Below are 25,604 nucleotides of genomic sequence, written 5' to 3' on the forward strand. Positions count from 1 at the left end.
TTCTGCAGCATGGGGCATGGGTCACTTGCTGGAGGATTCTCTGCAGCTTGAGGTCTTCAAACCACAATTTGAGGACTTCAGTAACTCAGACATAAGTTAGGGGTTTTTATAGAAGTGGATGGGTGAGATTCTGTGGCCTGCATTGTGCAGGAGGTCAGACTAGATGATCATAATGGTCCCTTCTAACCTTAAAGTCTGTGAGTCTATGAGTCTATAAGTCCTCTGCACTTGATTTAGAGTGCCAAAGAGCTTCCCCAGTATGTCCCCTCTACCCTTTTTGATCCAGTGTCATAGTCATCATCTTCTCACTCAAAGAGAACTATTTGGAACTCCTTTTTGAGCCCCAGTCAGACACACTACGGTACCAACATGCAAATAGATTTTGCATGGGCAAAAAGATACTTGCATGTACAAGTGCTGAATGTATACGTAAATGCTTTCATTTACAACAGACTTGCGCACGCAAAAATGTTTTGAAAATCTGACTGCAGATTTCTGTATTACTTTCCATAAAAATAGCAGTGTTGGTGGATGATTCATGGCCACAGTCCCATTCAAGTAATTTATATTCTGCTTATCTAAATTTCTGGTGCCATTTCAATTTTCTGGGGTGATTTTTCTTCATTTTCTGTCCTAGCTGCTGTGCAGTGCCACTGTGGCCTTTGTAAGCTGCTGCTGTGCTCTGCTTTCTGAGATTGGTGGATTTTAGCAGTGGGTGAAGTGACACCTTTCCTCATATATGAGCACATGTATGTATTCATATGTAAACATACACATGCTGAAAATCTTGTATTCTTATGTGGGGATGTTAACTGGGATGTGTGGTCATGCACAGCTGTGTTGAAAGACTACAATTTAGTCCTCAAGAAAGCATTGAATCGGTCACATGGTTATCGTGGCTCCAGGCAAACCACAGCCCTAAGGAGGAGAAACCTGCGGGGCTGGGGCATGGACATGAATCAAATAGACATCGATTTGATGACTGTGCTCTCTAAAGCTGATGTTGTTTATGACTGCTACCATTATTACTTGGCAATTGCTGTAAAGTGAAAACAAATGGGACTGTGTTTGTCAGTCATTTTCCCTGCTGAGGGATGTTATGCAGCAGTGATATATCTGGCGGATCTTACTGAGAAGCAAAATTAAAATAAATCAAGATTTACTTCCTGAATTAAATCTCTGATTGAAGTTAAAGTCGCCTAAAATGTTGCCTATTCCCATTTTCTACTGTTGGGTCTCTTACTTCGAACATGGACAATGAAATTTTGATAGTGAGGATAATCTTGCTTTTACATATGTACTTGTATGATATTAATTTTAAAACCAAATGGCAAACCCTGAGACAGATTGATCAGTGAGTCTGAACATGCCCTTTGCTGAGGCTTGGTTCCTTATTTGCTGATGAGAGGCCTCGGTCTCCTCGCACACTGGTGTAAGCAAAAGTAACTCCATTGAAATCAATAGAATTGCACTAGTATAACACTGTTGTGAGAAGAAAAAAAATCAGCAAAACTGTTGTAGGAGCCTGAACACAAGCTGGAGTCCCTGATAAAAACAAAGCAGGTTTTAATGGAGAGACACCAATGGGAACAATCTGGTGAGACATGGCAGGTTGATACATTAGATGGGGGCAGGGCTAGTGCAAGGATGTTTCGCGCCCTAGGCAAAACTTCCACCTTGCGCCCCCCTCCCCCACCCACCTGCCCTGAGGTGCCCCCGCCCCCGAGGCAGCTCTCCACCCCCCACCCTCCGCCCTGAGGCACCCACCCCAGCTCACCCCTGCTCCATGCACAAGCACGAGCAGCCCTCGCTGCTTCACTTCTCCCACTGCCCAGGCTTGTGGCGCCAATCAGCTTAGGCGACGCAAGTCTGGGAGGTGGGAGAAGTGAAGCAGCCACAGCGTGCTGGGGAGGAGGCGGGGTAGCGGTGAGCTGGGGCAGGGAGTTCCCCTGGTGCCGCCTCCCCACCCTTACTTGCTGCAGGCAGCCCTCCCTGTGCTCCCCTGCTCCAGTTCCCTCTGCCTAAATGCTGGCGGCGACAGGAGTGGCTGAAGATCCGGCTGCCACGGTTGCTGCTGAAGAAAATGGCTCCCCCTAAATCCCAGGGCCCTAAGCAACCGCCTAGTTCACCTAAATGGTTGCACCAGCCCTGGATGGGGGAGAGTAGGAAAATGAAGAAAGATGGAGATGTCAAGGAGATTAGAAGCTGTAGGAGGAGAAGAAGGGAAACATGGATGGCACCATTTAATCTGATATCAACAATAGCTATCATGCCCTTGATGTGACAGGAGGAGGATCAAACTAAGAACAGCTCAACTGAAGAACACATGGCAAGCACTAGCAGAGAGTATTCACAAAGAAATCTGTCCATAATGAGGAACATAGCCCATGACACCTGCAGTCCAGATAAGGTAAACTAAGGAAAGCAGGCTGCTGGGAGGGTGCTAGAATAAAGTGTGCCACAATAAGAGTAAGAGCAAGCCTTAAAAATGCTGGTACATACCATTGAATGAAATTAATATGGGAACAACTGACGTCAGTGGAGAAAGGTGTGATGGAACCAAAAATGTCTTCAGGGCAGTGGAGGAGCATAGCACGTAATCTTCTCAAAGATCATTCCATTGACAAGCACGAAGAAAGAAAGGAGAAGGATGATACCAGTGAAGGCATCAACTGTGATTTGAATTCAAGGAGCACTGGAATTCCATATGTTATGAGAGAGGACTATCTGGATTTGATAGTCTGCATTTAGGAACAGGGTGTATCAGCGGCAGGGTTTTAAACAGATGACGTTTGTTAAGTGGGATTTAAAGTAGTTATGCAGGAGAGTAGGGGAGCTTATGCTTATGACCTGTTGAAGAGTAAAAATACTATATAGGAGAGACAGAATGAGAAGAGGTGGAGGGCTGGTGCTTTTCTACAATTCCATAGTAGATAGAAATGCTACTATGAAACTGCTAAGTCTGAGAATATATATCTGAACATGGAGATGGAGACAATCCACTATAAGTTTAGGAATATTTGGATCTGGGGTTTGCATTATGAGTCTCTCTAACTGAAAGTAAACTTCAGGATTTTTTTTAAATGCAGTGTAGTTACCTGTACATACTAAACTGTTATAATTAAAAAAAGTAAAAAACAAAAACAAAAAACAGCTTCTGAAACTAGAAAATAAATGAGGAGAGTGTATATTAAATGCCATAAAATCTAGGACAAATGTTAAAAGAAAACTCCAAGTTCTACTTATATCAGTTTGTAGAGAATTTTTTTAAAAAGTCATTGCATGTAATAAAGAATGCTGGGTCTCAGAAGCCACAGCAGATGTTCTGGTGAGGGGAGAGGGGAGGGAGTTGTGGTGTTTGATTAATAGTCACAGTGGCAATTCATAAAAAGTCGATGCATGTCTCAACATTTACACTCACATCCCTTATGGAAAAGGTCCAGTGAGAGAAAAGGTTTCCTACTTACTAAATGAACTCTTTCTTTGGAGTTTAACAGAAAGTAGCTATAATTATAAAGGGGGTTCAGAAAAAGCTTAGAGAAATGTTATTGTTTAGAATAATGTATACAGAACCCCAGTAGTTTTTTTTAATTGAACTTTTTTTTAAAAATCAGTGGCATGGTCTATTTATGAAAAAGTATAAAGATATTTACATCTGCAAGCCGAAAACTACTTTATAAAATAGCTGATTTTAATAAGCAGTGTCTGTATGTGAAAATATGTTTAACACCTTAGTTCTGCCATGTTTAATGTTTAAGTCTTTAGTTGTGCTGTGTGAAGCACTGCGTAGAGACCCCTTGTTTAGCTGTGCTTAGGAAAGTGGGCCCAAGTTCTGAAATGTGTAATTTCACTAAGACCCTGATTGATCCTGCAAAGAAGGGTGCATAGTTAAACCCGTCTGTTTGTGTAGACTCCCAGTTAAGTCAATGGATTCCCATTAGGGGTTATAGGCCCCCCTGAATAAATCCATTACAGGATCAGGGTCTAAGAGCTGACAAAGAAGGGGGTAATATTGTAATAGTTGCATATATTTGAAAGGTGTAAACAGCAATGATGGAGAGTCTTTATTTGAGCTGTAAACAAAACGATAATCAGGATTAATAGGATGAAATTAATACATGGAAATTAGAGCTTGAATATCAGGAAAAGCTTCCTGACAGTGAGATCTCTTAGGCTGTGGCATAGTCTTTCAAGGGATGTGTAAAAGGCTATCACTTTAGGGCATCTAAAACTGGATGGAACAATGCACGAGATAATGTCTTGTGGGAAACAATTCTGCATTAACAGAAGGGAAGAGGGATGGACTTTTGTCATAGTATCTTTCCCCAATCTGAACCATAGAGTCCAAAAGTTGGGGTACCAGCATGAATTCCTCTAAGCTTAATTACCTGCTTAGATCTGATAAGCTGCCACCAATCAGGAATTCCAGTGCCTGATACACTCTGGTCCCCCCAAAACCCTTCCCTGGGGACCCCAAGACCCAAATTCCTTGAGTCTCACAACAAAGGGGAATAAACTATTTCCCTTCCCCCTCCTTCCTTCCTCCCAGCTCTTCCCCGCCCTGGGTACACTAGGAGATCACCGTGATTCAAACTCCTTGAATCACCACACAGAGAGGAATGTTACCTTTCCTCCCGCTCCTCTTTTCCCTTCACCCAGAGGCAATACAGATTCAAACTCTGTGAATCTAAAACAAAGAGCAGTGGGAGAAGGGAAAGGTGAATTTCCTCTTTCTCCCTTCTCCCCACCAATTCCCTGGTGAGTACAGACTCAGTTCCTTTGAGCCTTAACTAGGAGAAAAAAATCAAACAGGCCTTAAAAAACAAAACTTTTAATAAAAAGAAAGAAAAAAAGTAAAAGTTGTCTCTGTACTTTCGATGGTAAAAATTCCAGGGTCTGTCAGCTTATAGACACTAGAAAGAAGCCTCCCCCAGTAAAATACAATTAAAAAATACTTCCAGCAAACTACACATTTGCAAATACAGAAACAATCAAAAGACTATAACCGCCTTTCTTACTAAAATACTCACCATTCTGAATATATAAGAGACTGTAGCAGGGAGATTGGCAAGAAAACTGGTTGCCCATCTAGTCCCTTCCAGGACCCAGAGAGAACAAAGCAAACCCCCCAAAAAACACAAACAAAGGCTTCCCTCCACTGAGATTTGAAAGTATCTTGTTTCTTGATTGGTCTTCTGGTCAGGTGTCCGGTTCACTGCTTGTTAACCCTTTACAGGTAAAAGAGACATTAACCCTTAACTATCTGTTTATGACAACTTTTTTCTATCTTTAATTTATGTGATTCATAATTCCCATTGCACCACATGGAAAACTTCCCTGCAGTGGCAATTCAGACTGAGTGAAAGTCACCCTCCTCCTGTATCAAGCCTATGTAATTAATCTGCCTGCTAGCCCCTGGGCAATCCGTGGCAACTAGCCTGCGGACTACAATAGCAGTTCTCAACTTTCCCGTATTGCAATATATTTTCCATAGCTAGGAAGGGCAGAGCGGTTGTAATTCTTTTGACGCCTGTTGGGGGTCATGACCTGAAGGTTGAGAACTCATGGCCTATGTAAGAATATCTAATGTTGGTTTTCTCCCTCTGTTCAGAAGTCTTTATAGTGCTGGATCAGCATGGTTGTGGACTCTGAGGCCCTCTCCCATCTCAGTTCTACAAGCTGGCTCCAAGTTCCTTGGCCACATACAAGGGTGTGAAAATTCAGCTATATGACTGCTTTTGCTCACAGCTTCTCCCCCTTTCTTAAGATTTGTCTACACTAGAGCTGGAAGGAGTAAATACAAGTGTAACCACAGCAGTGTGAGTGGTGGGCCAGACTAGTTGTCCCAAGTATGAGCCCATAGGTATGTACTTTGGGTGGGTAGCACCTTCAACCACTAGTGTCGCTATGGCTACACTTCTATTTTTAGCAGGCTAGCACGACTAGAGCTAGTGACTGTGTCTCTTCAAGCTAGAAATTACACCTTCCAGGGCCATTGTAGACATATCCTTAGGTTTCATTGAAACAGAGGGCCTGGATGTAAGGGAGAGGAAAGAGTCAAAGTTACCATCCTCCTTGTCACTCAGGACTGGGGGTTGATACTTTCAGCACTGACTGAAAACGGGAGAATGAGGAAAGCTGGAGAGGACAGAGGAGGAGTTTGGTTAGTAACTGGGAATCTTTTTTTCTATTCCTCTGTGAGAAATGATGGTGCTGACATTGCAGTATCTCCTGACTGGACAATAAAGGGACCAGGAATGAAACTAATCTACTGCGTACAGCAATGTTACAAGCAATCCAGGGGCTCTCAGCATAAAAAAGGGAATGTTAACATAAGCAGCATACATATAGGAGAAATAAGGATAAAATATGGTTTTTATTAAGAGATGACTGAAATGTCTGGGGCCAGTGAAGACAGGAATTTCAGTCTCTTTTGGCTGATTTATTTTGAGCAGAAATGCCATAATTTCCTACATAAAAAAAGCAGTGATAAGTCATGATTGAAATAAGAAATCTCAACATTTCTTGCAGATCATCAGAGAGTGATGGATTAAAAGACCTGAGCTAAAATGATAATCATCAGGAGGGTGCTTAGATTTAAATTTTGCCTGAATGAGAGACAGTGGAAATGAGGTCATGAATGGTCTAAATTCCTCTCAAAGCCAGGAGGCTTCTATTAGAAATTTAATAGTTTGTAGAAAGAACCAGCTAAATGGAGCCAAGTCAAGCTACACGTTCCAAGACTACATCATGCTGCTTGAAATTGCAATTTGAAAATGTGGTTAACTGCAATTTAAGTACCGGTAGTCATATAAATCCATATAAATTAACCTCTAGAATGACCTTTATTGTATCCAAACACCAGAGAAGAGAGAGAATATGAAGAAGCATAGGAATTATCAGTATTATACTCCCTAGAAAATCTCTCTTGTTATTAGGGTGTTTCTGCCTAAGCAGTTGAAATCAGGTCAAAAGGATAACAAAGTGATGGACAACAGGCCTTATTCTGCTCTGACTTATGCCAGTGTCACTCAGGAGTCATTGAAGTTAAAAGAGCTAGTCCAGTGGCAGGTTGACTGAAGTGAGAGGAGAATCAGGCCTAGCAGTGGAAGGATAAGACAGCAATTTCAAATTTGTGTTAATGTTGTTGTTCACCTACCACTATCCACCCATATCCTTCCTCCAGTCACCCTTTCCAACTACCATCCTCCCCTACCTCCCCCCAGAGTGTTTGGGTGGCCTGTCCATCTCTGTGGGATCTTCAGGAAGTGAAGTCACTGATACCTGTAAAAGGATCTTTGTGCAGGTGTCCTGTATGGGCCTGTGAACCCCTCCAACCTATATATGGTTTATAAAGAAGCAGAATTCACTTGTCATTCCCAGGAAGACAATGAATGGCATGAATGTATCCCATTCCTTCTGATGCTGACTCAGAGCTTGCAGGCACAGATGCCCCCAGTGTTCTTATCACTACTCTCTCCTAGATCACAATTGCTATGGAACTCGTATCATCAAGTGACACATTGTCAACACGTGAATTTAGCCTGCATGATATGGTTTGCATGAACTTGCATGGCTTGCAAGTGACTACTGCAGAGTTTGCACAGCACTGTAGGCAGGTCTGTAAAACCACAGGTTCATGAGATCCAGGACTAGGGTGCGGCAATTTTGGAGAAGGACGTGGGCAGGTAGCTGGCTTAGATCAGCAGTTGTGCAGGGAGCTGCACAGACAGAAAAACCATGAAGAGAGGCTGGATGGGCATATGTTTAGTAGCTGGGCATTGCAGCAACAGCATGTCAGTCACGAACGGTAGAGGAACAATATGCTGTTTGGAGAAGGTTGGGAGAAGTGATGCAGATGTCCTGGCTGGAGGAGTTGAGTTGGAATGAGAGATGGAGGCTGAGAATGATCATCGACAAAAAGGGTATAGTTGGGGCTTCTTTGTGTTCTGGTGACTACCCACTGACGGGTGGCATGTTTGTAGAAATTTTGGTGGTGCCCAGAACCCGCCCCTGCCCAAACTCCACCCCCCCACCTGCCCAAGGCTCTGGGAGGGAGTTTGTGTGAGGGAGGAGGTCTGGGGTGCAGGCCCTAGGCTGGGGCAGGGGATTGGGTGCAGGGTCCAGAGGGATGGGGTGCAGGAGTGAGGACTGTGGGATGTGGGGTGAGGGCTGTAGGGTGTGGCTGCAGATGAGGGGTTTGGAGTATGGGAGGGACTCAGGGTGAGAGTACAGGTGTAGGGGGTGAGGGCTCTGTCTGGGGCTGGCAATGGGGGGCTTGGGGTGTGGGAAGGGCTCAGGATGAGAGTAGGAGTGTGGGGGGATGAGGGCTCTGGCTGGGGCTGGGGATAAGGTGTTTGGGATGCTGGAGGGGCTCAGGGCTAGGGTAGAAGGTTGAGGGTGTGGTGGGGGATGAAAGCTCTGACTGGAGGTGTGGGATCTGGGGTGGGGCAGGGCTGGGGATGAGTTTGAGGTGCAGGCAGGCTGCTTTGGGACAGGGGCCAGAGAGTAGGACTGCCCCCAGCCCTTTCCCTCTGGGGGAGAAGCCCCCCTTTTCTGCCCCTCCAGCAGTACACTGACCTCCACCGCTGTCATTGCAGGTGCTCTTACGGCCCCTCGCAGGTCCAGGAATCTCCCTCACCTCCTCCGTGGTGGGTGCCGGGGGGTGCTGCGTGCGCCTCCTCCCCTGCTGTTGCCCCTGACTGTAGCCTCACTGGGGATGAGGGATGGGGCTGCGTCCTTGCCCAGCGTGGGGCAGGAGCAGTGACTGGGGGGGGGGCTGTGGAAAAGGGAAGGGTTTGAGGGGGAAGGGCTGGCTCAGAGTCAGGCTGCCCTGGCAGTGAGATGGGGGCCACTAAGACCCTACAGCAGAAGTTGCTGCAGGAAAGCAGCATGGAGGAGACAAAGACAGAGACGCTCTGCTCTGGGGCCTAGGAAAGGCGAGCGGGGGGTGGGGGCAGCAAGTTGGGGCCACGGGGAGGGGGGCCGCCCTGGCCCCAAATTTTGGTGGAGCTGGGCCCCTGGCTCTGAATATTGCTGGTGCCCGAACACCACATGGGTATGGAACTCGCCTCCTATGCCCACTGAAGGAGAGAAAGGAGAGAAAAGGTGGCTTAAAACCATCTTTGAACACACGGTTGGCCTCCAAATTGAATTGTGTACTCTCCGTGCCTGTAGCCAATGACTAGGGCAACTGTGCTGATTTGACCCTGTCTACAAGCAGTACAAGGTGTCCAAGCATCCATCAACTGTGATGATGTTTTCTTATTACAATACTGCCTAGTGGTGGCAGCCACAACTGGAGTTTCATCATATTAGGCACTGTACATACACATACTGAAAACATAATGAGCTTGCAGCCTAAATTATTCGCTCTTTCCCTTCGCCCCACACTCCAATTAAAAGAACATTAAGGTTGCAACGTCAAGTACTCAAAAGTTAGGAAATGCCCAAATTAAGGCATACACCTGGAATGTAAAATTTCAGTCTGACTGGCAAAAGTTTGGCAACATTATAACTGAAAACAGAGTCTCATAATGGGAAATGTCAGGGCACCCTTAATAATGGGCATAGCTTCCAGCCCTGCCTATAATAGAAACTACACAGAATGAGGAAACAGAGGCACAGAAAGGCAGAGTGGCTTGTCCAAGGTCACCCAGCAGATCAGTGACACAGCCCAAGTCTGAGTCCCAGTCAAGTGCCCTTTTCATTGGACCATGCAGCCTTTCAATGATTCTTTCTTTCTAGAGAGGATTGTTAATTCTTTTTACTTCCTATGTAAACACAGTCAACATTTAAACCAATTTTTTTAAAAAGGCTCAAGACTGATTATATTGTTATTTTCAATATGTTTTGATGCATGAATTTTTAACTTCTACATTAGCTCACTTGAACATTGTATGCATTATATATAACCCAGCTATTAATATGCTTTCTAATCCAATTGCAAACCATAATTGAAATAGAATTAACTAATGCCTAATCTCCATATCCAATATGATTTTAATTAAATTACTGACCCACCAGTTCAAGCCTGTGACAAATACATGATATTGACTGGAATTTAATAAAGTTGGTGTGGCAGAACTCATTTACCAGGAAAACTGTTACATCTTGCAGGTTATCAGTTAAGTATTCTTACCTCTAACTAAAAATAGCAGGCTAAACTTACTCTACCAAATAGCAGAAAAAAAAATTAGCTAGTAATTTTGGAGTAATGTCTTTCTTGATTACATTTATCAAGGTTTGTTTACTAAACTGGCCTACCTATTTTTTGCTCACCTAATTAAAATGGATTAAGACAGGAGTAATTATATTTGCAGTGAGAGCTGTTACTCTGAGCAGATTATCTACTTGAAATCTAATTCTACAGGTGCATCTGACTTCACAGAACTGAATGTTTGATAGGCTGACACTAATCTTCAGTTTGTACAGTATATAAAGTGAATTTACTTGCATTAAGTATAAATACTGAGATTTAATTTTCTACTGTTATTTTGATCAAGAACTGGACAGGCTGCAACTTTGCCACGGACAGATGGAACTTACATTATGGAGCTACTGAGAGTTGTATAAGTACATTTTAAAATATACATTTAGCCGAGTTCCTGTCTTTTCTTTGTACATTAGAAGAACTATTGTATACATGCACACATACCCACCAACATACAAGGGGTGAACCTAAAAATTTATCATTTGAGAGGTATTACCAGTTCTATCAGCATTCCCCACTTTGAGCCTTCATTGAACACCCAATGAAGTCCAAGAAGAGACTCATTGACTTCAACAGGCATTGGATCACAACTTTTAAGAATAAGGAATTTCTCAAGTCAGTAGAAGCTTTTCAAATGGAAGAAACTTTCCATGTGCAAACACTGTGTGTGTGTGTGTGTGTGTGTGTGTGTGTGTGTGTGTGTGTGTGTGTGTGTGTGTGTGTGTGTGTGTGTGTGTGATGGTTAATACCGATGTTCAAAAAATGACCCCGGCTTTCAAGATTATTGCTTGATTTAACTGAATGAAATGCCTCCAGTCTTCTCTGGAAAATAATGTTAACAGTTTCCATCCATATCAGTTAAGTGTAAATTCTAATTTTACATTTTGACATAGAAATGAAAAACATCTAAACAACTCGGAGATATAAAAAATTTAAATAATTTCCAAGCTGCAAGAAATGAAGACAGACACAAATTATTCTGGTGTAAAAGTTGACTTATGTCTGACAGGAAAGGGTTACATTTTTAAGAGGAACTTTCAAATGAAAGGTCTAAGGTAGGGAAAAGTGATTGACTGACTAAAACTTCTATATACTGCAGAGTAGATCACTACTGTAGTACTAAGGGTTGTCATAAACAGATGGTTAAGGATTAATGTCTCTTTTTCCTGTTAAGGGTTAACTAGCAGTAAACCTGGAACACCTGACCAGAGGACCAATCAGGAGATAAGATACTTTCAAATCTCGGTGGAGGGAAGAATTTGTTTGTGCTTTCTGGGTTTTTTGTTTGTTCTCTCTGGGTTCTGAGAGGGACCAGACATGTAAGCAAATATCTCCAAGTTTCTGAAACAGCCTCTTCTGTTCAATTTAGTAAGTACCAGTTAGATAGGCGGTTTAGTCTTTTAATTATTTTCTTATTTTGCAAATGTGTATTTTGCTGGAAGGGTTGTATCTCTGTTGCTGCAACTTGTATTTGTGCTGGGGGGAGGATTCTCTCTAGTGTCCATGAGCTGAAAGACCCTGTAACATTTTCCATCTTGATTTTACAGAGACAATTTTTACTTTTTTCTTTCTTTTATTAAAAGTTTTCCTTTTTAAGAACTTGATTGTTTTTTTATTCTTGTGTGAGACCCAAGGGGAGGGGTCTGCACTCACCAGGGAATTGGTGGGAGAAAGGAAAAGCCTGATTTCTCTCTGTGTTAGGATTACTGTCTCTCTCTCTGGGAGGGGGAGAGAAGGGGGGGGGAGATGAATTTCCTCTCTGTTTTAAGATTCAAGGAGCTGAATCACAGGAATCTCACAGTGTTACCCAGGGAGGGGAGAATCTGGGAGGAAGAAAGGAGGGGAATGGTTTATTTCTCTTTGTTTTGAGATCCAAGGGGTTTGGGTCTTGGGGTCCCCAGGGAAGGGTTTGGGGGCCAGAAAGTGCCCCCAAACACCATATTTTTGGGTGGTGGCAGCTCTACCATTTCTAAGCTAGTAATTAAGCTTAGGAGGGTTCATGCAGGTACCCCATCTTTTGGACACTAAGGTTCAGAGTGGGGGTGCATACTTTGACAAGGGTGCTGCATAAGAACAAAACTGAATTAAATTACAACAGTTGAGCTTTCCAAAGCAGCGTAGGGGATTTAGAAATTGCTAATAGGGTACTGTGGTCTCAAGGCATGCATGGCTGTTCAGAGGTTATCACAGGTTTAATTAAAGCATCACTTACATAAATTCAATGCCTGGAAAAAACACTTCTGTGTTGGCTGATAAATGGCTTTCCATGGTCTAAGTGTGGTTGACAGTGATATCAAGATTCTCAGCTTGAGGACAAATCACTCCTCCTGCCTCCTTGGGAGAAAGCCACCAGTAGAGGATGCCATAAGATTCCCTTGGCAGAACTGCAGAACCCAGTGTCACAATCCAATGGCCCATTCCCCTTAGAGAGTCCCCTGGGAAGGCAGATCAGCACTGCATATTGCTAATGCTGTTGCATCGCAAAGTATTTTGGGGAGGGTCAAAGGTGTGTGAGTGGAGAGTGGATGTTTCCTTACAGAGTCCGAGAGGCCAAGGGGGGTGGAGGAAAGAAGAAGAATGGGTTAACTCAACACTGTAGCTAGCAAGCTCAGACTGAAGATAAGAAATTGACTCCTACCAAGGCCAGTTGCTATCTGCCAAGACAGAAGGGAGGAAATCCATGCCCCCCCTCCGACCAGCTGTGAGAAGAGAATGAAACACAGAGTTGCAGAGATAACAACAAGAACAGTGAAAGCAACAGCAGAGGCCAACAGAAAGGAAAACAGTCTCCGGAGCTGGGATGTTTTGGGAAACAGGGAAGGCCACAGCAAGCCTGTTTGGACTGGTACAAAAAGCACCAGGCACAGAAGGCCCTGGATGACGACACCTGCAAAGGAACCCAGGACTTAAAACCCTCCCAAGAGCTGGAGCAATTCGGAGATTACAGTGGATTTCCCGGATGGCCTGGGCCCAGGGCAAGAACTCCTGTCCACCCCTCCCCCTCTTCTTTTTACGTCACACCCAGGCCTGGCCAGCTTTGGGTAGTGGGTGAGTGAGTATGAAAGTGGGTTAGGGCTTGGGGCTCTAATGCTTTCTTTCTTCCCCTGAGTGACAGGGGAGCATTCCCAGCACGCTCTGCTTTATTTTATTATTTTATTAATAAAACTTTAAAACTTAGACCCTTGGTGTACTTCATCATCTTCTCCCTGAAAAGATCCTGTGGCCCAGACTGATCAACTGTAGCCAAGGCAGATTGGTAATGAAAATCTGTCACACCACCAGGCTGTTGGACAATCCATTGGAAACCAAGGGCTTCTGCACTGCCTTCGCTCCCTCCTCCCTCTGTCAGCTTCCCCGACTGTCCACTGCCTCCAGAACTCCCCCAGTGGGGGGGTTTCTGGCACAGAATACAACCACTCAGCCTATGGTCTCTTTTGAGCAGATTCCTTTGTGTTTAGGGGGGAATTAATGTATTTCATTTATTAAAGAACAATATTACACCCTAAAGGACAACTGAGCCCGTCTCTGCACTCTGTCACCCTAGTGTAAATGTAGAGTAAGTCCGCTGAAGTCAATGGCTTTTCAAAATGTATTTCTTGAGAAAGCTTGTAATGTCCCAATTGTTTCTATGACTCAGTAGTCTGACTTGTTCCTCTGCAGCAAGTTTGTAATGTATAATTCTGCCATGCCAGCAAAGGAAAGTAAATAATCACCTTCCAGGAGGGAGATACAGTACATTATATTTAAATGGAATGATTAACCTAATCCTTGCTTAGAGTTCTATAATGCCAATACCCATTTTCTATCATTATCTGTTAGCTACGTTCCTGCAAGTCTAACAGATGTACAGAATAAATTTAGTTACTAGTGTGGTTCATCTCTTCTCCTAGTGATGGGTCAGATGCACCTAGAATATACTACACAGGGGGAGCTGCACAGGGGGAGCTGCAGGTAGAAAAAGCTCATCAATGTCTAGTGGATGTGCAGTGTTGCTTTGCTAAGAGAAGCAAGGTGGATGAGGGTACCTCTTATTGAACCAGCTTCTGTTGGAGAAAGAGAAGCTTTCAAGCTGCAGAGAGCTCTTTTTCAGCTCTGTCTCTCATCAACAGAAGCTGGGGCGATAAAAGATATTACCTCACTCACCTTGCCTCTTTCTAATTGCATGAGACTAATGCAGCTATACCTCCACTTCAGATTGCTAAGAGAAAGTCATTTATTACTATAAACTCTGGGTTTGGATAAGTTAGTAACCTCACAGTGTTGTAATGCAGGTAAAACACTAACAGCTTGCTGTTTCAGAGTGACTCTGTTTTGTCTGAGATTTCTGATCATCACACAACCACCAGAGCACACTGGGACCTTGGAATGTTTACAGCACCAAATGGATCATCTGGAATCAAAGAAATGATCTTGCAAATGAAGTAATCATTAAAACAAAAAATGCAAAAATGTATTTAAAACCCCCCCGAATAGTCTTTGAAAGTCTTACATAAAATGGTAACATTTATCAATGAACACATTTACTTATAGTTTACTTCTTTACTCCCCCTCCTCCAAATTTGTCAATGAACACCCTAGTGGATGGATAACACTCCACGAGTTCAGAAATAACCCACATTTTTGTGGGTATACAGTTGGAATATCCTCAGAATATACTGATTTGTATTTTGGACAGTAACGAAGAAGAGAGGGTATATAGATGTTTTTAGATATCTATCAAAGAATTGCTGATATAGGGATGAAAGATGATTTTGTACTTGAGGTGGGTAGCCTGCGTTATCTTCCTGTGAGAAGGATTGGTAAATGTGAACTTAATTCAATGTCTGTTACTGTATAGTTCTGTAATAAGATGCAATTTCCCCATATCTTTAGATACATAGGGTGTTTCTGTTTGTTTACGCCTTCTGAATGCTGCTTTCCTTAAGTAAAAGGTCCCAAACCCAGGTTCCTTAAACCAAATGTTCTCAACTGACACCTTCTAAACAAGCTTGCCTTTCATGAAAACCTTTCAGACATGGCTGATCTTAACCCAGGATCTCTGAACATAGTTATCCCTAGACAAGGCCTCCCAAAGCCACCTCTCCAAAGCCAAGGGTGAAATCAACAGTGATTAGGGTGACCAGACAGCAAATGTGAAAAATCAGGACAGTGGGTGGGAGGTAATAGGAGCCTATGTAAGAAAAAGACCCCAAAATCAGAACTGTCCCTATTAATGGTGACTGACTTCAATGAGGCCAAGATTTCATCCTAAGGTTTCAAGATCAATGGCCATTTGATTATGGCCTCTTGAATCCACCCATCCTGAACTCTGGGCTGTCTCAGAAATTTTGCCAACTTTTTAAAATAAAGAAAGGAAAATAAAATAAAGGAAATAAAACCTTATGTGCTTTGCAGGAGAAAAGCTGCAGAGATCATAAGTTCCACAGGAGGGAGCCTTTCTCCCACTGAGCTTGCAAATGCTGAGTTGGCAGCATAGAGAATTCAATACAGAATCTGTTTTTGCATTGAAATCTGCCTGTGAAGGAAGTCTTCTATACTGAAAATCGGAGATGATAGAAAATTTCTTGAACAATTTTTTAAAATATAAAAGTGGCCCTTTTATCAAAAAATCTTTGAGAAAAATTGTCTATTGTTAAACTTTTCCCAAGATACCTATAGAAAGTTTTCAAAGTTGTCATCACAAAATTCAGTTTGCCAAAAAACTTAGTCTTGTAAAGAAAACTGGGTTTTGGTAAACAAAAATTTTCAAAAAACAATTTCAGTTAAAAAAATTCAGTAGACATTTTTCTGAAAAAAAATCAAGAAATGGGTCCATTTGGAATCCTGCAAAATGGGAAGAACTTTGAAATTTAATTTTCACATACTAATTTTCCTATTTTTCATCCAACTCTCCTGAAAACACTCTATACAGATATTCACTACAAGAGTGAATTGGTGGCAGACCCTGAGCAGGCTGTCAGACTCATTGCACTGTCTGAAGCCCAGGTCAGGACTGGGCTACCTGTGCCACTGAATGTTCCAGAATGGCGTAGTGATCAAGCAAGGCCTTGGGCCTGCTTTAGCAGCTATGAAACATCTCAGGTGCCACTCTGCTGTCTGGAGGAGGATTCCTTCTCCAATCCTTCGCCCTTCCTTCTCTCAGTGCACAGCTCATTAATACTGGCTCTGCATTAGAGACAGGCTTTAGTTCTGCAGTTAGTACTGGAGTTCCCAATATTAGCATAAAATTACTCCTGTGCATGAATGAAGACTAAGAATATAAATGCTTCCAACTCAGACATTTGTGTAAAGAAAGAAAGAACTTAATCTGGGATTTTCAAAGGAGTCTGAGGGCAGGTCTACATTTAAAACACTGAATTGGCAGGGCTGCACCGCTGTAGTACTTAAGCGAAGATGCTCCAACTCTACTGACATAGCACTCTCTACAAGGGGGGTTAGGTCGGTATAACTACATTGCTTGAGGGTGTGGACTTTTCACACCCCTGAGCAATGTGATTTTACCGCTACAGGTCTGTAGTGTAGACCTGGCCTAAGGGTGAGGTAACCGGCTCCTACTATGAGAATTAGCTGTTTAACTCCCTTAGGATTCTTTGATAATTCCAGCCTTGCTCTTCAGAGGTGGGCCTACAACATTTCAAATTCTAAAATTCAGATGTTTTAAAGATTACATATAATCTGTGTAATCCTCATATAATGGATTTTTTTTTCACTCTTCTAACTCAAAGACAGATTGAGAAAATTTTGCTTCAGCTTTCCAGAAATAGTCCTTTCTGGGTGGAGGCTGACCACAGAAAATTTGAGCCCCAAAAGAGAATATTTTAGAACGCAAGAAATGTTGAAAGAAGGAATTTATAATGAAAGCCTCAACATAGTCTTAACTATAGCTGGCATAAAACGTTGACATGCATGCGTGTGTGTGCCCCAGATTTGATTAAGAATTGTGTAGCTTGAAAGCTTGTCTCTTTCACCAATAGAAGCCAGTCCAATAAAAGATATTACTTCACCCACCTTGTCTCCCTATGGATGTACACACATGCTGTATGTAGAAGATCAGATGTCTGCAAGTGTGGAAATGTTCTTAATATATCTTTAACGTTTTATAAGGTCATACCTTCATCTCCAATTGAATAGCCTAATCCTAAATAATCATTAAAGGGCATATTTAAACTGTCTCACTGCAGCAGAAAGCCATAAGGGTGAAAATCTGAGTGCAGATTATTGAAATGTCATGTCATTTATGTGGGCATTTTTCATTAGTTTCTTTAAATGCCAGTAACCTTTGGGATACATCATAAACCCTTTAAAAGAAGCTAAGTAGGACAGGTAAACAACCATCAGATCAAATATAATCTAACTCCTTTGAAATGTTCTATTAGTATGGACTAGTGGCTATGTTACAGCCATTAGCACACCGGTATAAGGAATCCCAGAAGAGAAGCAAAAATGCTCCTTCAAGCTGCAGGAGACAAAAATGGGGCTATCACTCTGCTGGAAATGGAAATTATGAAGGGCTGTATAGGGTATGTTTAAACTTGTTAGGGTCCAATTTAGTAAAGCACTTAAATACATGCATAGGTCCAATTAAGCAAGGGATGGACTGAAGCATATGTTAAACGCTTTGCTGTATTAGGGTCTGCATATAAGTTATATTAACTGCTCTTTCAGCCTGATGATTACTTTCTTCTGATAAAAGGCAAAATTGGAGTTAATTCTGTTATAATTGTAACTGAGTGAAATATTTCACCCATTCTATTCTCCCCACTCCCCCCACCCTCCTGGGCTTTTCTGATATAAAGGTTACCTGTCACATTTCCCAAAGGCCAGACCTTTCTGTGTGGAACAAGAGTCTGCCCTTTTAGATGAAGAGCCCTCTGCTGCGCCAGGCATACAGGAGAGTGGAGACCAAGGGAATGAGTGCACTGAACACACAGCCACATGGCGAATACAATATCAAGGCAGTACAGCCCCAGCCATAGAGGTGGTTGGAAATGGATTTTTTCTCCTGTGGAAAATTGATGAAAACAAAATTTGATTTTCATCAAAAAATAAATAAAATTATAAACAAAACGTTGCTTTTTGGCTGCATTTTTATTGTTTCAGCAAAAACTTGAAGTTTTCTGCATTTCATTTAGTCAAAAACACCGTTGCATGCAAAAAACAGTTCTGATGGCAAAGTTCTAACTAGCCCTACTCAGTTGCCTTCTCTGTGGAGTTCCCCTACAAGGTAATGAAGCTAGACACCCAGAGAACAGAGGTCCTGGAGCCAGGCTGGAGACAGAGACTTAGATTTTCAGAAAGCTTTTGACAAGGTCCCTCACCAAAGGTTTTTAAGCAAAGTAAGCTGTCACGGGATAAGAGGGAAGGTCTTCTCATGGATCAGTAACTGGTTAAAAGATAGGAAACAAAGTTTAGGAATAAATGGTCAGTTTTCAGAATGGAGAGAGGTAAATAGTGGTGTCCCCCCAGGGGTCTGTACTGGGACCAGTCCTATTCAACATATTCATAAATGATCTGGAAAAGGGGTAAACAGTGAGGTGGCAAAATTTGCAGACAATACAAAACTACTCAAAATCGTTAAGTCAAAAGCAAACTGTGAAGAGTTACAAAGGGATCTCACAAAACTGGGTGATTGGGTAACAAAATGGCAGATGAAATTCAATGTTGATAAATGCAAAGTAATGCACATTGGAAAACATAATCCCAACTATACATATAAAATGATGGTGTCTAACTTAGCTGCTACCACTCAAAAAAGATATCTTGGAGTCATTGTGGATAGTGCTCTGAAAACAACCACTCAATGTGCAGCGGCAGTCAAAAAAGCAAACAGAATGTTGGGAATCACTAGGAAAGGGATAGATAATAAAATAGAAAATATCATATTGCCTCTATATAAATCCATGGTATGCCTACATCTTGAATACTGTGTGCAGATCTGGTCATCCCATCTCTAAAAAGATATATTGGAAATGGAAAAGTTACAGAAAAGGGAAACAAAAATGATTAGGGGTATGGAACAGCTTCCATATGAGGAGAGATTAGTAAGACTGGGACTTTACAGCTTGGAAAAAAGACAACTAAGTGGGGGATAGATAGAGGTCTTTAAAATCTTGACGGGTATGGAGAAAGCACATAAAAAGGTGTTATTTACTCCTCATAATACAAGAACTAGGGGTCATCAAATGAAATTAATAGGCAGCAGATTTAAAACAAAGAAAAGAAAGTGTTTTTTCACACAAGAAAATGTTGTGAAGACTAACACTACAAAAAAGTTCAAAAAAGAACTCATAGAGGATAGGTCCATCATTGGCTATTAGCCATGTTGGGCAGGGATGGTGTCCCTAGCCTCTGTTTGCTAGAAGCTGGGGATGGGCAACAGGGGATGGATTACTTAATGATTACCTATTCTGTTCATTCCCTTGGAAGAACCTGACACTGGCCACTGTCGGAAGACAGGATACTGGGCTAGATGGACCTTTGATCTGACTCAGTATGACCGTTCTTATGTTCTAGAGAGCTACTGATTTCCCACAGTATAATGGGCAGATGTTTCAGCCTCCAGCACTCACGGGTTCTTTGAGGAATCTAGGCAACAAGGAAGGAACTTTGGATTTTTCCTGAGATGGAGTGATCTGACCCATTATTTAGTATGCAAATATGATTATCTCCATATTATTGATTCTCAATTTCCCCATCTAAGAGGTCAAGTACCAGGGCCGCCTGGGGGGGGGGAAGTGGGGCAATTTACCCCAGGCCCCCATGAGAGTTTTTCGGGGCCCCTGGAGCAGGGTCCTTCACTCACTCTGGGGGCCCCAGAAAAATCTGACAGGGCCCGGGCCACAGGAGCTTCTTCCACTCCGGGTCTTCAGCAGCAATTCGGTGGCGGGGGGGCCTTCCATCGCGGGACTCACTGCCAAAGTGCCCTGAAGACCTGTGGCGGGGGGTCCTTCCTCCCGGAACCTGCTGCCAAAGTGCCCCAGGCCCCCATAATCCTCTGGGTGGCCCTGTCAAGTACCATGTTCAAGGTCACAAAGAAAGTCAGTATTGGAATCTGGATTCTGATGCATGATTCTTGAATCCTCATGGCCTAATTCACTAGACCTCAGTGCCTTCTTGAAGATTCAGGAATGTCCTTCAGAAACAATCTAAATACTTAAAGCCAATCAGATGATACTGCATATTTTACAGTCACACATGTGAGCTACAGAGAGGGATATTGTTCATTAAATATGCCTGCTTCAGTTATTTTTCAGTTCCACGCACGTTAACAAATTTACAACAATCTTGGAACTACAAGACTACATTTCATAACATAGAGAAGGGAATGCAATGTATGAAAAAGACAGCCAGTCAATGCTATTTATTTCTTGGGAGAAAATATCGAAACAGAACCATGTGTAGAGGTATAAAAAATAAATCCCGAGCCCACTATATTACACTGAACTTTTTGACACCAGTCCAAAATTTAGCAGCAGATGTTTCTGTTATTTCAAATCACTAATATCAGAACAGATGCCAAGCATGGCCAGCCTGAGAAGTGGGTGATCAGAGTTGCCACCCGGGCACCAATATTTGTTGGTGCCAAATCCCTGGGTATTTTTGTGGGGGTGGAGTAGGAGGGGGAAGTGTTTTTGTTTGTGTCTTTTGGGTGGGTGGGCTGGCCACCTATGAAAACATTTGTTATTTTATACATCTAGATTGAGTTTTTGTCTTTTCTTAACCAGAAAACAAATTTTATTAACAACTGTTCTGTGCAGGCTGTGGACAAAATGAGTTTAGCAGCCTGTTTTACAGAGTTAGACCTGCTGACAGCAGAACGACGCACCAATGGGATATATATCATACTGGACAAAGACAGTATGTAGCACAAACAAAAAAGCTCAGCATCAGGGTTATTTCTTCACTAGTAAATTTGCTCATTGCTGATATTCAAGGCAGTATCTTTGCTCTGTTTTCTTAAATTTCAGAATATTACGGCATACATTCTTTGTATCTCAATAGTGCCTAGAGCCTCCAACTGAGGTCAGGGGCTCCATTGTACAAAAACACATTTCTCTGTTCCCTTTTATTTGCAGAACTTTCCACAGATTAAACAATATTGTACTTTTTCTTGGAATTATATCTGAACAGTGTATCAAATGCTGAGGATTAAATGCAACTATATAACCTAAAGTACTGTTAACATACTGCAGTGGGAAGTGATGGAGAGATTTAATAATAACGTTATATAGAATTTTTCTCTCTAGCTCTGATCAGCCTCTAGGAATTTATTGAGGGCCCTCTAGAAGACAACTGGATCAGAGAAAGGCTGGAATGTGATCCAAATACAGCTGAGATCCAAAGACCTCAGAACTGAGTTTAGAAAAAGGTTCTGAGTGAAAATATTTGTCCAGAATAGCTGCAGTAAAGCAAAAGTTCAAATGTGCTGTCCTGCAAAAACCTAGTAGGACTGAAGGATAATATTATCACAATGAAATTGAATACTGTACCCTCCAGTCACAAGGCTTTGCTCATGCCACAAAACTGTGGGTTACCTATGGGCTACCAGTAAAAGCTGAATCAATCTGAATTTACCTTGTCAATTGATATTAATTGTACTAGTCTGGAGAATACAAGCTGCTTTTTCTTTACAGGTACGGAATTCTAAGTAATTTGCATTCATGGAATTTGGTTACAGCTTTGCACAGGGGATAGATGCCTTATTCACATCAGTTTAACTCCAGTGACTTCAGTGGCTTTACTCTGTATTTACACTGGTGTAAGTGAGATCGGAATTGGGTCCTACCTATATAATTGCCCATGCTCTAATTTGTATTACTGGTTTAAATCAGCTACAAATTCAGTGCTTTGCATTGCCCTTCAAGAAAACTGGCTCATACAGAACGTTCTAGGCCATAAAGTTCTTAATAGGAGAAATAGATTCCTGTGCAGGGAGCCAACACAACACGTACCAGTGACCTAAAATCCCACTTAAGCCCTCAATATAATGCTTAAATTGTGCAGCTAGTACTCACCCTCTGAATAGGAGTAAGTTTCACCCAGTGCAAAGAGAAAAATAAAACAATTCCTTCAAAACTTTAAACAATGATAAAACCAGAGTGCTGCATGTTCTTTATTCCCTTGGTGAACGACTGTGTGTCAGAATAGGTACCTTGGCTGCACAATTTGACAAAAAAATCTCTTGGTATGTTGAGTATTGCATGGCCCTGGGAATAGGATTATGCTTAACTCTAATTTCAGAGGGTTTATAAAAGAATGATTTATGGCCTGGCAAACATACCTTAGAATGAGGCTATGTCTATCTTAGGAGCCATGTACAAGTATAGGAACAGAGTATACTATATAAGAATGGCCATACTGGGTCAGACCAAAGGTCCATCTCGCTCAGTAACCTGTGTTCCGACAGTGGTCAATGCCAGATGCCCCAGAGGGAATGAACAGAACAGAACAAGTGATCCATCCCCTGTCGCCCGTTCCCAGCTTCTAGCAAACAGAGGGTTGGGACACCATCCCTGCCCATCCTGGCTAATAGCCAATGATGGACTTATTCTCCATGAATTTATCTAGTTCTTTTTTGAACCCTGTTATAGACTTAGCCTTCACAATGTCCTCTGGCAAGGAGTTCCAAAAGTTAACTGTGCGTTGTGTGAAGAAATACTTCCTTTTGTTTGTTTTAAACCTGCTGCCTATTAATTTCATTGAGTGACCCCTAGTTCTTGTGTTTTCATGAGGAGTAAACAACACTTCCTTATTTACTTTCTTCACACCCATCATGATTTTATAGACCTCTATCATATCTCTCCTTAGTCGTCTCTTTCCCAAGCTGAAAAATCCCAGTCTTATTAATCTCTCCTCATACGGCAGCCGTTCCATACCCCTAATGTGGATGCAGCTGTACCAGCAAACCTGTGCTTTGGGCCAGTATAGTAAAACCACCCTCTTCACCAAGCAAAATAAACTATATTGGTAAATATAAAGATTTGCTGGTATAGCTGCATCTAATCTAGGGACTGACCTACCAGTATAGCTATGTTGAAGTCTGTAGTGTCAATCTGGCCTGTGACACTACAAGAGCTCATCTATTTAGTGTCTCAGATACTAAATAAGATAGATGGTTTAATTATGGTCTACAAGTACCTAAACCAGAAAGGGGATATTTGATATTGGAAAGCTTCTAAAAGCTGGAGTGTTTAGCCATTGGAACAAGTTACTAAGGGATGTAGTAAGTTCTCTGCCATTTGTAGGTCTTCCTAAGGGATATGCCATAGTCCAGCTACAAGTTGTTTGGCTTCATCCAGGAATCACAATTTTCTGGCCTGTGTTACACAGGAAGTCAGACTAGATGATCACAATGCCCCCTTAAAACCATATGGTGCATCTGAGTGCAAATGTCATAGATTGAGACAAGTAGTTCCTCCCCGCAACCCATTTAATGAAGTTTTCATTTCAAATTTAGATGAGCTCAAATTAGAATAATGTATCCAAGTGTTCCCACCTCCCCAGATTAATGGATGGGTGTGAAGGAAAAACCCATCATGTTTTTGCAGGATCAAAGACTGATGAATAGGGTCTGGCAAAATCAAAACTAACCTGCTTAGGTCATTTATACTTCAAACTCTATTTAGTTCCCAATAAACTGTGGCTTTTCTGTCTTCATGATCTTTCTCCTTCATTTTCGCTCAACAACATAACTTTCCCCATACTTCCTGAATGCCTGGCTGGAAATTCAACATATCTTTCCCACCTTTGCTTTTTTCCCTCACTTTAGTCCTAATTACAAAGCTAATTTGTAATATTTATAGCTAATTGATGAAAATTGCAGTCAGCTTTGTAGTTTGTTTTATAGTCTTACATTTGCTATTAATTGGGTTGAACCTTATGTTAACCACTAACTCATTTTATAACATTACCAATGAGCATCCCTAAGGTGGATTAACATGATTAAGTCTGGGGATCAGTCTGTGCTTACTGCAAATTTTCCCAAAAGGAACAGATTTATTGCAGATGGCAACAAGGTCTACTCTGAATAGAAATAATTAAGGGCTCAATTTACATCCTAAATAAGGACAAGTTCTATTGCATTTTAAAAAGATCATTATGCATTCTGAGAGGTTATGCTTTTCAAAATGAAAAAGAATGACTGACAATTACTGAAGCAGAACCCATAATGTCTTGGTTGCAGCTGAAATGAATTATATTATTAAAAGTTTCATGGGGGTGAGTGAGCTACATCTAGCAGCCAAATTACTCAGCAACATGATCCTCTTGATATGACATGTGGTGTTTTAAAAAAATGTTTCCAGCAACTTGTGAAAAGAACACAACATTATTGGGAGGGCTGTGTATTTTGGTTTTAAAGCAAAAAATTAGAGAAGCCAGATTTACAAGAGATCAGAAGCAGTGATAAGTATTAAGAACAATGTAGCCAAATAAGTTAAACACTATATTAAAATCCCCTAGTTATTGTGCCCATTAATCTAAGCATATTAAAATTCAGAGAACCTATAACCGTTCATGCTTTAGCTACAATATCATAGCATCTGGAAGTAGCAGAGAATGGCAATAAAAACTTACATATTTTATATAACAATATTTTGGATATTAGCAGTAATTAACTAGCTCAGGGGTTGGTAACCTTTCAGAAGTGGTGTGCCGAGTCTTAATTGATTCACTCTAATTTAAGGTTTCGCATGCCAGTAATACATTTTAACGTTTTTAGAAGATCTCTTTCCATAAGTCTATAATATATAATTAAACTATTGTTGTTTGTAAAGTAAATAAGGTTTTTAAAATGTTTAAGAAGCTTCATTTAAAGCTTCTTAAACATTTAAATTAAAATGCAGAGCCCCCTAGACCGATGATCAGGACCCAGGTAGTGAAAGTGCCACTGAAAATCAGCTTGCATGCTGCCTTCGGCACGCGTGCCATAGGTTGCCTACCCCTGAACTAGCTGAAGTCAATGGGCTACTCACATCCATAACGTTATTCACTTATGTAGTGGTTTATAGGATCTGGGTCTAAGTAACTCCAGAATATAATTACATTATATATTAATAATTGTAATTGTAATTGCAGTTTAATTGCAGGTAATGTAATTGCAGGATAGTGATGTCTTTTGATCCCTGTCTACCACTCACTCTTATAAATGGAAGATGCCATAGTTAAGAGAAACTGTACCTGTATTCCCCCTCTGTGGTCCACCAAGGGAACCCACTCTAGGATCCCAGCTGTCACAACTTTCTTGGGTAGAGACGTGCACCCCTTTCCCTCCTAAGCAGGGATTTTCCCGGCTGCACAGTTCCATGCCTACACTGATATCCCCAAAAAGCCAGGCTGCCTAAACAGGCCAGGGTCTGCACTTTGCTCTCTCTACAAAGACTATGAAAACATA

General features: G+C 41.8%; 1 protein-coding gene across 1 annotated transcript; it reads left to right on the forward strand.

The window, feature by feature from the left end:
• Positions 1-1,250: 1,250 nt before the first annotated feature.
• Positions 1,251-21,569, forward strand: LOC115644724 (guanylyl cyclase inhibitory protein-like). Its single transcript, XM_030549264.1, is given in 6 exon segments — positions 1,251-1,354; positions 14,744-14,887; positions 14,936-15,012; positions 17,635-17,673; positions 17,676-17,726; positions 21,460-21,569. Coding segments are annotated over 6 exon segments (525 nt in total).
• Positions 21,570-25,604: the final 4,035 nt, after the last annotated feature.

Source organism: Gopherus evgoodei, chromosome 1 (genome assembly GCF_007399415.2).
Source record: "Gopherus evgoodei ecotype Sinaloan lineage chromosome 1, rGopEvg1_v1.p, whole genome shotgun sequence".
NCBI lineage: Eukaryota > Metazoa > Chordata > Testudines > Testudinidae > Gopherus > Gopherus evgoodei.